At 40.2% G+C, this 15,163-nt stretch overlaps 1 protein-coding gene across 2 annotated transcripts in view; it reads left to right on the top strand.

Annotated features, from left to right (window-relative positions):
• The window catches only part of rab27b (RAB27B, member RAS oncogene family), a 106,651-nt gene that overhangs the window by 72,633 nt on the left and 18,855 nt on the right, over positions 1-15,163 (top strand). For both annotated transcript variants that reach the window (XM_041872382.1, XM_041872383.1), the window contains exons 2-4: positions 2,564-2,665; positions 9,344-9,413; positions 13,002-13,087. In XM_041872382.1, coding sequence (XP_041728316.1) covers positions 2,564-2,665; positions 9,344-9,413; positions 13,002-13,087 — 258 coding nt within the window. The remainder of the gene's footprint in view (positions 1-2,563; positions 2,666-9,343; positions 9,414-13,001; positions 13,088-15,163) is intronic.

The following is a 15,163-nucleotide window of genomic DNA, read 5'->3' as shown; positions in this document are numbered from 1 at the left end:
ACAGTCTAACCTCTGACCCCTGCCATAAAAATAGTGTTTTCTTCCTTCAGCATCAGAATTCCGATCTCCTTTATTATTCAAATCAAATCAAATTGTATTGGTCACATACACTTATTTAGCAGATGTTATTGCGGGTGTAGCGAAATGCTTGTGACTTTGAAAGAACAGTGTGGAAAGGAGAGAGAGATAATTAGTAGAGTGATAGAACCTCACGGTTATGTGACTACCCAGAGACAGGGCTTGAACCTCGGGATATGTGACTACCCACAGACAGGGTGTCACGCCCTGGCTCTGGGGACTCTTAATTGTTGAGCCAGGGTGTGGATCTTTCTATGTTATAGTTTTCTATGTTGTGTTCTAGATCGTTTAGTTTCTATGTTGGCCAGGGTGGTTCCCAATCAGAGACAGCTGTAGCTCGTTGTCTCTGATTGGGGACCATATTTAGGCAGCCTGTTGGCACCAGTTTATTGTGGGATCTTGTTCCGTTAAGGTTTGTGTTATTAACCTAGGACTTCACGTTTCGTTTGTTGTTTTGTTCGTGTCAGTACTGAATAAAGTATGTACGCTTATCACGCTGCGCCTTGGTCCGCATCATCTATCGACGATCGTGACACAGGGCTTGAACCTCAGGATATGTGACTACCCAGAGACAGGGCTTGAACCTCAGGATATGTGACTACCCAGAGACAGAGCTTGAACCTCAGGATATGTGACTACCCAGAGACAGGGCTTGAACCTCACGGTTATGTGACTACCCAGAGACAGGGCTTGAACCTCACGGTTATGTGACTACCCAGAGACAGGGCTTGAACCTCACGGTTATGTGACTACCCACAGACAGGGCTTGAACCTCACGGTTATGTGACTACCCAGAGACAGGGCTTGAACCTCACGGTTATGTGACTACCCACAGACAGGGCTTGAACCTCACGGTTATGTGACTACCCAGAGACAGGGCTTGAACCTCACGGTTATGTGACTACCCAGAGACAGGGCTTGAACCTCACGGTTATGTGACTACCCAGAGACAGGGCTTGAACCTCACGGTTATGTGACTACCCAGAGACAGGGCTTGAACCTCACGGTTATGTGACTACCCAGAGACAGGGCTTGAACCTCACGGTTATGTGACAACCCAGAGACAGGGCTTGAACCTCACGGTTATGTGACTACCCACAGACAGGGCTCGAACCTCACGGTTATGTGACTACCCACAGACAGGGCTCGAACCTCACGGTTATGTGACTACCCAGAGACAGGGCTCGAACCTCACGGTTATGTGACTACCCAGAGAGCTACCACTAGACCAGAGATCCGGCACATAATTTAAAGACCCAGTGCAGTCAAAAACATGAATTTCCTGTGTTTTATATATATTTCCACACTATAAGGTTGGAACAATACTGTGAAATTGTGAAAATTATGATAATGCCCATTTGGTGTAAGAGCTGTTTGAAAAGACAGCCAGAAGTTTCAGCCGGTTTTAGTGGGATGGGAGTTTTGACCTGCCTGATGACATCACCAGGCGGTAAATTAGTTAATAGACCAATAAGAAAGAGAGTTACAACCCTCTCTGCCAATAGCAGCTAGTTTTCAGTTTCCCCTCCCCACTCAGACCACTCCCACGGCCCTAGAAAAATTATTCCTTGACAAATTCTTTGCTAACAATCTATTTTTGTTTATTTTTGTACATTTTTATTGAACATAATCACAGTAAGGTACTTAACTGTTACCCAGAAATGATTTGATATTGAGATAAAAATTGTCTGCACTGGACCTTTTAAAGTGTTGAAGACTGAAGGAATGTCTAGTCTGACATGCCATCAGACAACTCTTTCCTTTCATATCGCTGGCTCCTTAAGTTTCCTCACGTAGCCTACAACAAAATCAGTGTTCACACCAATAACAGGAACGCTAATTGTCTCCTAAAAAATAACCAAATCACGTGGTGGCAGGCGTGCGGGCGTGTGTGCGCGCGCTGTAAAGAGCCAAATGCGATTTAGTCTAGACTTACTCAAACTGAGAATGCTGCCTCTCGTAGACGTGGTAATGGTGGATGTTTTTATGTTCCACGTGAGCAGTGAACCTAGACCCGAGGTCAAACTGTTAGCGGGAGATGCGATGACTACATTACGTTAGTGAGCTACTGTTCTTTTCTGACTGGAACACGTTTTGTCTGGTTTGATCTTCTCATCTGTTAGATTTCATTGGATCAAATAAAGTTATGTTGGTTATTAGGAGGCATGGCTTTATAGGTCAGGCTGTTTTGCTTTGGGCTGTTTCGATACCATTTATGTTTCACTTCAGTCTGTTTGACAAACCTTTACTTGCACCAGGCCAATTCCCTTTGTTTCCCCCCCCCCCAACCTGTAAGTGTATGTTTGTCTTTTAGAGGGGTTGGAATGAAGCGGCAGTCTGATTTCACGCACCCGCTCAGTGGCCTTGTGGTTAAAGTGTCTGTCCTGAGATTGGAAGGTTTGTGGGTTCAATTCCCAGTCGCGTCATACCAAACGCTCTAAAAAAATGACTAATTCATGTTTGTTTGTTTGTTTGTTTACTCCAGGTTCAGCGCGGTCAGCACGATGACTGATGGGGACTATGATTACCTCATCAAGCTCCTGGCTCTGGGGGACTCTGGAGTAGGGAAGACTACGTTTCTCTACAGGTAAACACACAACTAGTTATATTACATATGTATTACACTGTCTTCAGAAAGTATTCACACCTTTTTCCACATGTTTTGTTGTGTTACAGCCTGAATTTAAAATGGAGTAAATTGAGATTTTGTGTCACTGACGTACACACAATACCCCTATAATGTCAAAGTGGAATGATGTTTTTAGAAATTGACAAATTAATTAAAAATGAAAAGCTGAAATGTCTTGAGTCAATAAGTATTCAACCCCTTTGATATGGCAAGCCTAAATACATTCAGGAGTAAAAATATGCTTAACAAGTCACATAAGTTGCATAGACTCACTGTGTGTGCAATAACAGTGTTTAACATGATTTTTTGAATGACTACCTCATCTCTGTACCCCATACATACAATTTCAAACACAGATTCAACCACAAAGACCAGGGAGGTTTTCCAATGCCTTGCAAAGAAGGGCACCTATTGGTAGATGGGTAAAATTTTAAAAAAGCAGACATTGAATATCCCTTTGAGCATGGTGAAGTTGTTAATTACACTTTGGATGGTGTATCAATATACCCAGTCACTACAAAGATACAGGTGTCCTTCTAACTCAGTTGCCGGAGAGGAAGGAAACCGCTCAGGGATTTCATCATGAGGCCAATGGTGACTTTAAAACAGTTACAGAGTTTAATGGCTGTGATAGGAGAAAACAACATTGTAGTTACTCCACAATACTAAACTAAATGACAGAGTGAAAAGAAGGAAGCCTGTATAGAATAAAAACATGCATCCTGTTTGCAATAAGACACTAAAGTAAAACTGCAAAAAATGTGCCAAAGAAATTAACTTTATGTCCTGAATACAAAGCGTTATGTTTGGGGCAAATCCAACACAACACTTCACCAGGACAATGACCTAAAACACAAGGCCAAATCAACACTGGAGTTGCTTACCAAGACGACGTTGAATGTTCCTGGCATAGTTACAGTTTTGACTTAAATTGGCTTCAATATCTATGGCAAGACTTGTAAATTATTGTCTACCAATGATCAACAACCAACTTGACAGAGCTTGAAGAATATATATATATTTTATTTTACAATCCAGGTGTGCAAAGCTTTTAGAGACTGACCCAAAAAGACTCACAGCTGTAATTGCTGCTAAAGGTGATTCTAACATCTATTGACTCAGGGGGTTGAATACTTATGTAAGCAAGATGTTACTGTTTTATTTTTCAAATTTTTATTTTCAAATGTTAGAATTTTCCTTCCACTTTGACATGAGTATTTTATAGACCGTTGACAAAAAAATTCAATTAAATCAATTTTATCCCATCAAAATGTGGAAAAAATAAAGGTGTGTGAATACTTTCTGAAGGCACTATATGCTCTGGAAAAAAATTCCTTTCTCCACAGGTACACAGTATATCATATGTTATTAATATACTGTATATATATATATATATATATATATATATATATATATATATATATATATATATATATATATATATATATATATATATATATCTGTGTATATATATACAGCACCAGTCAAAAGTTTGGACACACCTGCTCATTCAAAAGTTTTTCTTTATTTTTACTATTTTCTACATTGTAGAATAATAGTGAAGACATCAAAACTATGAAATAACACAGATGGAATCATGTAGTAACCAAAAAAGTGTTAAACAAATCAAAATATATTTTTGATTTTTGATTCTTCAAAGTAGCCACCCTTTGCCTTGATGACAGCTTTGCACACTCTTGGCATTCTCTCAACCAGCTTCACCTGGAATGGTTTCCAACAGTCTTGAAGGAGTTCCCACATATGCTGAGCACTTGTTGGCTGCTTTTCCTTCACTCTGCGGTCCAACTCATCCCAAACCATCTCAATTGGGTTGAGGTCGGGGGATTGTGGAGGCCAGGTCATCTGATGTAGCACTCCATCACTCTCCTTCTTGGTCAAATAGCCCTTACACAGCCTGGAGGTGTGTTTTGGGTCATTGTCCTGTTGAAAAACAAATGATAGTCCCACTAAGCGCAAACCAGATGGGATGGCATATCGCTGCAGAATGCTGTGGTAGCCATGCTGGTTACATGTGCCTTGAATTCTAAATAAATCACAGACAGTGTCACCAGCAAAGCACCCCACACCATAGCACCTCCTCCTACATGCTTCACGGTGGGAACCACACATGCGGAGATCATCCATTCACCTACTATTCGTCTCACAAAGACACGGCGGGTGGAACCAAAAATCTCACATTTTGACTCATCAGACCAAAGGACAGATTTCCACCGGTCTAATGTCCATTGCTCGTGTTTCTTGGCCCAAACAAGTCTCTTCTTATTATTACATTTTACATTCATTTTTTGTCATTTAGCAGACGCTCTTATCCAGAGCGACTTACAGTTAGTGAGTGCATACATTTGATTTTTTTTCATACTGGCCCCCCATGCGAATCGAACCCACAACCCTGGCGTTACAAACGCCATGCTGTACCAACTGAGCTACATCCCTGCCGGGGGTAGGGGTTCTTTGCAGCAATTCGACCATGAAGGCCTGATTCACGCAGTCTCCTCTGAACAGTTGATGTTGATGTGTCTGTTACATGAACTCTGTGAAGCATTTATTTGGACTGCAATTTCTTAGGCTGGTAACTCTAATGAATTTATCCTCTGCAGCAGAGGTGACTCTGGGTCTTCCATTCCTGTGGCGGTCCTCATGAGAGGCAGATTCATCATAGCGCTTGATGGTTTTTGCGACTGCTCTTGAAGAAACTTTCAAAGTTCTTGAAATGTTCCGTATTGACTGACCTTCATGTCTTAAAGTAATGATGGACTGTAGTTTCTCTTTGCTTATTTTAGCTGTTCTTGCCATAATATGGACTTTGTCTTTCACCAAATAGGGCTAGCTTCTGTATACCCCCCCTTGTCACAACACAACTGATTGGCTCAAACGCATTAAGAAGAAAAGAAATTCCACAAATTAACTTTTAAGAAGACACCTGTTAAATGAAATGCATTCCAGGTGACTACCTCATGAAGCTGGTTGAGAGAATGCCAAGAGTGTGCAAAGCTGTCACCAAGGCAAAGGGTGGCTATTTGAAGAATATCAAATATAAAATATATTCTGAATTGTTTAACACTTTTTTCGCTACTACATGATTCCATATGTGTTATTTCATAGTTTTGATGTCTTCACTATTATTCTACAATGTAGAAAATAGTAAAAATAAAGAAAATCCCTTGAATGAGTAGGTGTGTCCAAACTTTTGACCGGGTGTGTATATATATATATATATATATTATTCATATATTAAGACTACCTTTCTATACAAGTACTTCCTTGAGCACTTTGCTTTTAATATGTTGATGTGCTGCTTTTAGTGTTTATATGTCCTTTGTTTTGTACAGTTGAAGTCAGAAGTTTATATACACCTTAGCCAAATACATTTAAACTCAGTTTTTCATAATTCCTGACTTTTAATCCTTATAATAATTCCCTGTTTTAGGTCAGTTAGGATCACCACTTTATTTTAAGAATTTGAAATGTCAGAATAATAGTAGAGAATGATTTATTTAAGCTTTTATCACATTCCCAGTGGGTCAGAAGTTTACATACACTCAATTAGTATTTGGTAGCATTGCCTTTAAATTGTTTAATTTGGGTCAAACGTTTTGGGTAGCCTTCCACAAGCTTCCCACATTAAGTTGGGTGAATGTTGGCCCATTCCTCCTGACAGAGCTGGTGTAACTGAGTCAGGTTTTTAGGCATCCTTGCTCGCACACACGTTTTTAGTTCTGCCCACAAATGTTCTATAGGATTGAGGTCAGGGCTTTGTGATGGCCACTCCAATACCTTGACTTTGTTGTCCTTAAGCCATTTTGCCACAACTTTGGAAGTATGCTTGGGGTCATTGTCCATTTGGAAGACCCATTTGCGACCAAGCTTTTTAACTTCCTGACTGATGTCTTGAGATGTTGCTTCAATATATCCACATAATTTTCCTTCCTCATGATGCCAACTATTTTGTATAGTGTACCAGTTCCTCCTGCAGCAAAGCACCCCCACAGCAAAGCACCCCCGTGTTTCACAGTTGGGATGGTGTTCTTCGGCTTGCAAGGTACCCCCTTTTTCCTCCAAACATAACGATGGTCATTATAGCCAAACAGTTCTATTTTTGTTTCATCAGACCAGAGGACATTTCTCCAAAAAGTACGATCTTTGTCCCCATGTGCAGTTGCAAACCATAGTCTGGCTTTTTTATGGAGGTTTTGGAGCAGTGGCTTCTTCCTTGCTGAGCAGCCTTTCAGGTTATGTCGATATAGGTCTCGTTTTACTGTGGATATAGATACTTTTGTACCTGTTTCCTCCAGCATCTTCACAAGGTTCTTTGCTGTTGTTCTGGGATTGATTTGCACTTTATGCACCAAAGTACGTTCATCTCTAGGAGACAGAACACGTCGCCTTCCTGAACGGTATGACGGCTGCGTGGTCCCATGGTGTTTATACTTGCGAACTATTGTTTGTACAGATGAATGTTTTACCTTCAGGCGTTTGGAAATTGCTCCCAAGGATGAACCAGACTTGTGGAGGTCTACAATTTGTTTTCTGAGGACTTGGCTGATTTCTTTTGATTTTCCCATGATGTCAAGCAAAGAGGCACTGAGTTTGAAGGTAGGCCTTGAAATACAGTGGGGAGAACAAGTATTTGATACACTACCGATTTTGCAGGTTTTCCTACTTACAAAGCATGTAGAGGTCTGTAATTTTTATCATAGGTACACTTCAACTGTGAGAGACGGAATCTAAAACAAAAATCCAGAAAATCACATTGTATGATTTTTAAGTAATTCATTTTGCATTTTATTGCATGACATAAGTATTTGATCACCTACCAACCAGTAAGAATTCCGGCTCTCACAGACCTGTTAGATTTTCTTTAAGAAGCCCTCCTGTTCTCCACTCATTACCTGTATTAACTGCACCTGTTTGAACTCGTTACCTGTATAAAAGACACCTGTCCACACACTCAATCAAACAGACTCCAACCTCTCCACAATGGCCAACACCAGAGAGCTGTGTAAGGACATCAGGGATACAATTGTAGACCTGCACAAGGCTGGGATGGGCTACAGGACAATAGGCAAGCAGCTTGGTGAGAAGGCAACAACTGTTGGCACAATTATTAGAAAATGGAAGAAGTTCAAGATGACGGTCAATCACCCTCGGTCTGCGGCTCCATGCAAGATCTCACCTTGTGGGGCATCAATGATCATGAGGAAGGTGAGGGATCAGCCCAGAACTACACAGCAGGACCTGGTCAATGACCTGAAGAGAGCTGGGACCACAGTCTCAAAGAAAACCATTAGTAACACACTACGCCGTCATGGATTAAAATCCTGCAGCGCACGCAAGGTCCCCCTGCTCAAGCCAGCGCATGTCCAGGCCCGTCTGAAGTTTGCCAATGACCATCTGGATGAACCAGAGGAGGAATGGGAGAAGGTCATGTGGTCTGATGAGACAAAAATAGAGCTTTTTGGTCTAAACTCCACTCGCCTTGTTTGGAGGAAGAAGAAGGATGAGTACAACCCCAAGAACACCATCCCAACCGTGAAGCATGGATATGGAAACATCATTCTTTGGGGATGCTTTTCTGCAAAGGGGTCAGGACGACTGCACCGTATTGAGGGGAGGATGGATGGGGCCATGTATCGCGAGATCTTGGCCAACAACCTCCTTCCCTCAGTAAGAGCATTGAAGATGGGTCGTGGCTGGGTCTTCCAGCATGACAACGACCCAAAACACACAGCCAGGGCAACTAAGGAGTGGCTCCGTAAGAGGCATCTCAAGGTCCTGGAGTGGCCTAGCCAGTCTCCAGACCTGAACCCAATAGAAAATCTTTGGAGGGAGCTGAAAGTCCGTATTGCCCAGCGACAGCCCCGAAACCTGAAGGATCTGGAGAAGGTCTGTATGGAGGAGTGGGCCAAAATCCCTGCTGCAGTGTGTGCAACCCTGGTCAAGACCTACAGGAAACGTATGATCTCTGTAATTGCAAACAAAGGTTTCTGTACCAAATATTAAGTTCTGCTTTTCTGATGTATCAAATACTTATGTCATGCAATAAAATGCAAATGAATTACTTAAAAATCATACAATGTGATTTTCTGGATTTTTGTTTTAGATTCCGTCTCTCACAGTTGAAGTGTACCTATGATAAAAATTACAGACCTCTACATGCTTTGAAAGGAATGACCTGCAAAATCGGCAGTGTATCAAATACTTGTTCTCCCCACTGTACATCCACAGGTACACCTCCAATTGACTCAAATTATGCCAATTAGCCTATCAGAAGCTATCAGAATTTTCCAAGCTGTTTATAGGCACAGTCAACTTAGTGTATGTAAACTTCTGACCCACTGGAATTGTGTAATACAGTGAATTATAAGTGAAATAATCTGTCTGTAAACAATTGTTAGAAAAATTACTTGTGTCATGCACAAAGTAGATGTCCTAACCGACTTGCCAAAACTATAGTTTGTAAACAAGAAATTGGTGGAGTGGTTGAAAAACTAGTTTTAATGACTCCAACCTAAGTGTATGTAAACTTCCGACTTCTACTGTAGCTATTAATGGTAATGTATGGATCAGCTGGTGAAAACAAATCCTTCAGGGGATTAATAAAGTATTATCTTACAGGTACACTGACAACAAGTTCAACCCCAAGTTCATCACCACAGTGGGAATAGACTTCAGGGAAAAGAGAGTGGTAAGCACACACACACACACACACACACACACACACACAAAATAGTGGTGAGTATCTTCCTTCCTTCCTTCCTTCCTCTGTCATCAATATCAAAGGGTGGTGAGTATCTTCATGTAGTTTAGGAAAGTTCAATCAGTAAAGCTGGTCAGATTGCTCACTGTAATTTCATACAGTAAGCATGATAGAATTCACAGTTTCCTATTGTTGCTAATTCCAATTGATTACTACTTTATTAATTATTACTGATTACTATTGTTTAAATCCGCTGTATTTCAATTTGCACGTGGCTACATTTTACATTTTAGTCATTTAGCAGACGTTCTTATCCTGAGCGACTTGCGTACATTTTTCACACAGTCTCTTGAGGCATTTCTCGGGGGGCACACACTAGATAATAGGCTAATGGGTTTCTTTACATTACATTTTACATTTAACATTTTAGTCATTTAGCAGACGCTCTTATCCGGATTCTTAATCACTATCAGGAATATTTAGACCCACTGGGCGTATTTGGTTAAGCAATATGTTGTCTTGTGTCATAAACTTTCTTTTGCAGGAAGCTCACAGAGATATATCCCAATCTATTCTCTGTCATAGGCTATGGTTAGCCATTACATGGATAAGTGGCTTGCAAATGTATCTATCTGCCCAAATTCATTGTTACTCATTGGTCACAATCTTAACGTTCTCCACGCATAAACAAATGTTTTTCTGCAAACATTTTTGACATTTTAGGACAGTTCTCCCAATCACAGTTTCATCTTGTATAATGGTTATATTCTCCAGCCCTCCCAATCAGTTTCATCTTGTATAATGGTTATATTCTCCAGCCCTCCCAATCAGTTCCATCTTGTATAATGGTTATATTCTCTAGCCCTCCCAATCAGTTTCATCTTGTATAATGGTTATATTCTCCAGCCTTCCCAATCACAGTTCCATCTTGTATAATGGTTGAAGTCATTGATATTTGGAGCTGTTGTCATTTCTAAATATTGTCCCATGTTCATTGTGTAATTTACTGATGGTCCCTAACTAGCCCCATAGGGATATCGAATGTCAGAGGAGAGGAGAGGAGAGGGGAGGGGAGGGGGAGAGAGAGGAGAGGAGAGGAGAGGGAGAGGAGAGGAGAGGAGAGGAGAGGAGAGGAGAGGAGAGGAGAGGAGAGGAGAGGGAGGGGGGGAGGGGAGGGGGGGAGAGGGAGAGGAGAGGAGAGGAGAGGAGAGGAGAGGAGAGGAGAGGAGAGGAGGAGCTGCGCTGTGGGCAGGATGAAATAAAATCAACCTAAGGGAAGCTGAAACTGTTCCGGTTCCGGTTCCCTTCATTCAGTGACATAATTTTTTTATAATCACAAATCTCAGTTTTGGACGAGACTGACTTTATGACCAGAATTATCCTATTTACACTTTGTAGTCAATTTTGACACTAGAATAAATGTTTCTGACATATCGGTGCCACATCGGCCGTTTTCAAAACGAGGAGTTGCTTTTTAGGGGCAGCCGCTCTTTAAATCCATGACAGGGGGGGGTGAAGCGTGGAGAATCGGTATGCAGCCAGGAAAGGTGTCACCACTTCTCTTCTCTTCATCCGTGTTAAGCTGACTCACTGGGCTGTTCAGACATGGCCAGGGAAGAGGAGGGGAAGGATAGCTGTAAAGTTGAATTAATGGGTGAGGATGAACCTCTGCCACTGTTATGCCATGTGACTATAGTCCTTTTATGACTCCAGCGGCCCAGAATAAAGTAAAATCTCTCATGTCAAAGACAGCCAAAACGTATCACTGTGACACTAAACCGTGAAATGTGCCAGTAGGACCATCAATGAGATGTAATCCTGTGACACAGAAGCAAAGTGAATAATGACGCTGCCTGCTTTTGCATACAGTACCTCAGTGATGGCTTAGTGATACCTCATTGATCCAGAGGCACATGCCCTGCAGACAGACACAGACCATTGCATGTCTAGCCTTAGCTAGGCAAAGAGCAAGAATGCTAATGCTAATATCTCTTTGTAATGTCCATGAATGCAAAATACATGAGAAAACATCCACTGTTTAGGCTAGTGCAGGGTTTCCCAAAGCCGGGCCTCGGAACCCCAAGGGGTGCACATTTTGGTTTTTGACCGTAGCACTACACAGCCGATTCAAATAATCAACATGATCATCAAGCTTTGATCATTTGAATCAGCTGTGTAGTGTTAGGGGCAAAAACCAAAACGTGCACCCCTTGGGTTCCTGAGGACCGGGTTTGGGAAACGCTGGGCTACTCCTTCCCTCATCAAAGTTCCTCTTCTCCCATGCGGACAATGTTTGTCTGAATCCCTATAATGCTGGTAATCTATTTATTTACAATGACCCTGTTTTATCTGTTCATGTCCGTTTTTATCTGTTCATGTCAATTTTGTTCCAGTATTTTCTTTGGATTCTGCAGCAAAACTAATTTTCTCCCGAGGATAATACTGTTTTCTTATACTAAAGTCTATGTTGTACCTCTGTTGATAACAGAACCAGTGGGATGTCAAAACTGTTTTTCTTTCTGTTTATAAAGCTAGGAGCCTGAGTAGCTTAGATCTGTAGATTTAGTGGTTTAGCTAATGTAGATTTAGTGTTTTAGCTAACGTAGATCTGTAGATTTAGTGATTTAGCTAATATAGATCTGTAGATTAGTGGCTTAGCTAACATAGATCTATAGATTTAGTGTTTAGCTAATATAGATCTGTAGATTTAGTGGTTTAGCTAACGTAGATCTGTAGATTTAGTGATTTAGCTAACATAGATCTGTAGATTTAGTGACTTAGCTAACATAGATCTGTAGATTTAGTGATTTAGCTAACATAGATCTGTAGATTTAGTGATTTAGCTAACATAGATCTGTAGATTTAGTGATTTAACTAACGTAGATCTGTAGATTTAGTGACTTAGCTAACATAGATCTGTAGATTTAGTGACTTAGCTAACATAGATCTGTAGATTTAGTGACTTAGCTAACATAGATCTGTAGATTTTGTGATTTAGCTAACATAGATCTGTAGATTTAGTGATTTAGCTAACATAGATCTGTAGATTTAGTGATTTAGCTAACATAGATCTGTAGATTTAGTGACTTAGCTAACGTAGATCTGTAGCTTTAGTGACTTAGCTAACATATATCTGTAGATTTTGTGATTTAGCTAACATAGATCTGTAGATTTAGTGATTTAGCTAACATAGATCTGTAGATTTAGTGACTTAGCTAACATAGATCTGTAGATTTAGTGACTTAGCTAACGTAGATCTGTAGATTTAGTGACTTAGCTAATGTACTATAAATCTGTAGATTTAGTGACTTAGCTAACATAGATCTGTACATTTAGCTAACGTGATGCAGAAAAACAGAATGGAAATTTTATTTTACATTTCAAATCTCTGACATGCAACCTGCACTCGACAGCGACATGGTTTCCCCTGAGAGAAATAACATCTGTCAGATAGTAGCTGATATGAGTGTCTGCTAAATGACGTAAATGTAAATGTAAATGTAGCGGTGCCTCTGCCAGGTGAGTGTATGCGTTTCTCACCCTGTATGTGTCCATGTGTTTTCGGGTGTGTTTCAGGTGTACACAGCGTCGGGCCCCAATGGAACCACAGGGAAAACCTTTAAAGTTCACCTCCAGCTCTGGGATACAGCTGGACAGGAGAGGTACTGGAACTGCATTGGAAAGCATTGCATATAGCTCATAAAGGGTTACAAATGCGCTTTATAATGCATTATAAAGAGAGAGGGTAGTCATGGGAATAGCTATTTTACCTAAGCTTTGCTTAGCATGAAATCATAGACAAACCACTGCTGCCATTCAGTTTGTAGCTTGATGTTTTGTTTAACTACACTATCTCAAGCTCTCACGACGTGAGATTCTCTCAAGGTATCACTCCCCCCCCCCCCTACCTTGTGAGAATGACGCTTGATGTAGTTCTACAAGGCCTTAACCAGCCATAACGATCAGGCGTCTCCACAGCGTCTTCACAGAATCTGGCTGTGATGCTGGAGGGTCTGACACCTCCGTACGTACGAGAGAGAAACTGACGTGTCTTGTTCATCAAAAAAAAAAGCCTCAACGAGAGACAGACTGAGGCTGTGTCCCAAACGGGACCTATGTTGTCCAGAGCCTGGATAAAAGTTGTGCACTACATAGGGAATAGAGTGAAAGCTTCTTGAGAGTCAACCGCTCTACGTTCGAACCAGTTTTCATTTTGGCACTCTTTAAACTAGTCTTAGTCATTTTTACTGAAATAAAGTCACATTTTTGTCATTTGAATAATGATTGTCTAGTTATTGTCAAAATGATTAAAACAACGGGCCATTATTATTTGAAAATGAAATAATTTCCAAAATATCGCTATTTTTAAAACAAGCCATATAAAGTTGGTTGCAATTTCAGTTTAATCCACCAGAAAAGACAGAACAAATAATACAACAAATATTGTGGTTAAACTGAAATATACTAATTGATGAAAAAAACATATTTTTTCCATAACATTTTAATAAAAAGTATAATATTTGTAAATGATATCATAAATAGGACTGATGGAGTAATGTCATACATGCAGCGAACAAAAACATATGGAAATGTCTGCTCTACCCAAAATTACAATCAAATAATTGCAGCATTACCGCAAAAATGGAAGAGGAAAGTGGAAGGAGGAGAAAGTAAGGAACTTGTCTGTCGGCCTTGCATTAAAGAACATAATTGGTTAAAGAAAATTGTGATAAATAAAAAAGAATGCCATTTTCATTTAAGGATCAAAAAGATTGACAGCTGTGCCATATAGATTGCAAAATAGTCGGGAAGATATTTTCGATGTACCGATTCCATGGCACAAGGTTTATGAACTGATACGCAAAACGACACCGGATTCAAAACATAGAATTGTTCAATTTAAATTATTATACAAAATTCTTGCAACCAATAGAATGTTATATATATATATGGGGGATACAACCTTCCCAGCTCTGCAGATTTAGCAGCGAAGAGACAGAATCATTAGATCATTTGTTTTGGTACTGTCCATAGTGTAGCTTGTTTTTGGTCACAGGTTCAGGAATGGCTGAAGAATTGCAACATTTACCTGGAGCTAACCCTGCAGATAGCACTACTGGGTGATCTGAAAAGTCAGAGTGAATCAATCAATAATATAATAATACTTTTAGCAACAATATTTCATTTACAATCTGTAGAAACTATGAGAATAGAAAGGTTCAGAACTTTTTGTGAAACATCACAGCACAGTTGGAAAAATAAACGGCAAAAATACATCTAATATGGATGGTGTTAAGGGAAAGATGGGAGGGGTTGAATGGAGCTGACGGGTGGGACTAATAACAACAAGATAACTCATGTAAAATAAACTGTGTCCGTAAAATGTATAAAGGTTCAAAACTTTTGTGAAACAGCACAGTTAAAAATATATGGCAAATAGAAATCAAACTGGATGGACATCAGCAATAGATGAGAGAGGTTAAGGAAGGACTAAAAACAAACAAAATAAAACTATTGTAAAATAGATTGTGTCCGTAAAATGTATATAGTATGTATAAGCTGGAAGTAGAAGCCTAAGTGTTGTATGTATGTATGTATGTATGTATGTATGTATGTACACTACCAGTCAAAAGTTTTGACACACCTACTCATTCAAGGGTTTTTCTTTATTTTTACTATTTTCTACATTGTAGAATAATAGTGAAGACATCCAAACTATGAAATAACACATATGGAAA

Source organism: Coregonus clupeaformis, unplaced genomic scaffold, assembly GCF_020615455.1.
Source record: "Coregonus clupeaformis isolate EN_2021a unplaced genomic scaffold, ASM2061545v1 scaf0289, whole genome shotgun sequence".
NCBI classification, from domain to species: domain Eukaryota; kingdom Metazoa; phylum Chordata; class Actinopteri; order Salmoniformes; family Salmonidae; genus Coregonus; species Coregonus clupeaformis.
This window is presented reverse-complemented; position numbering and strand designations above follow the sequence as displayed.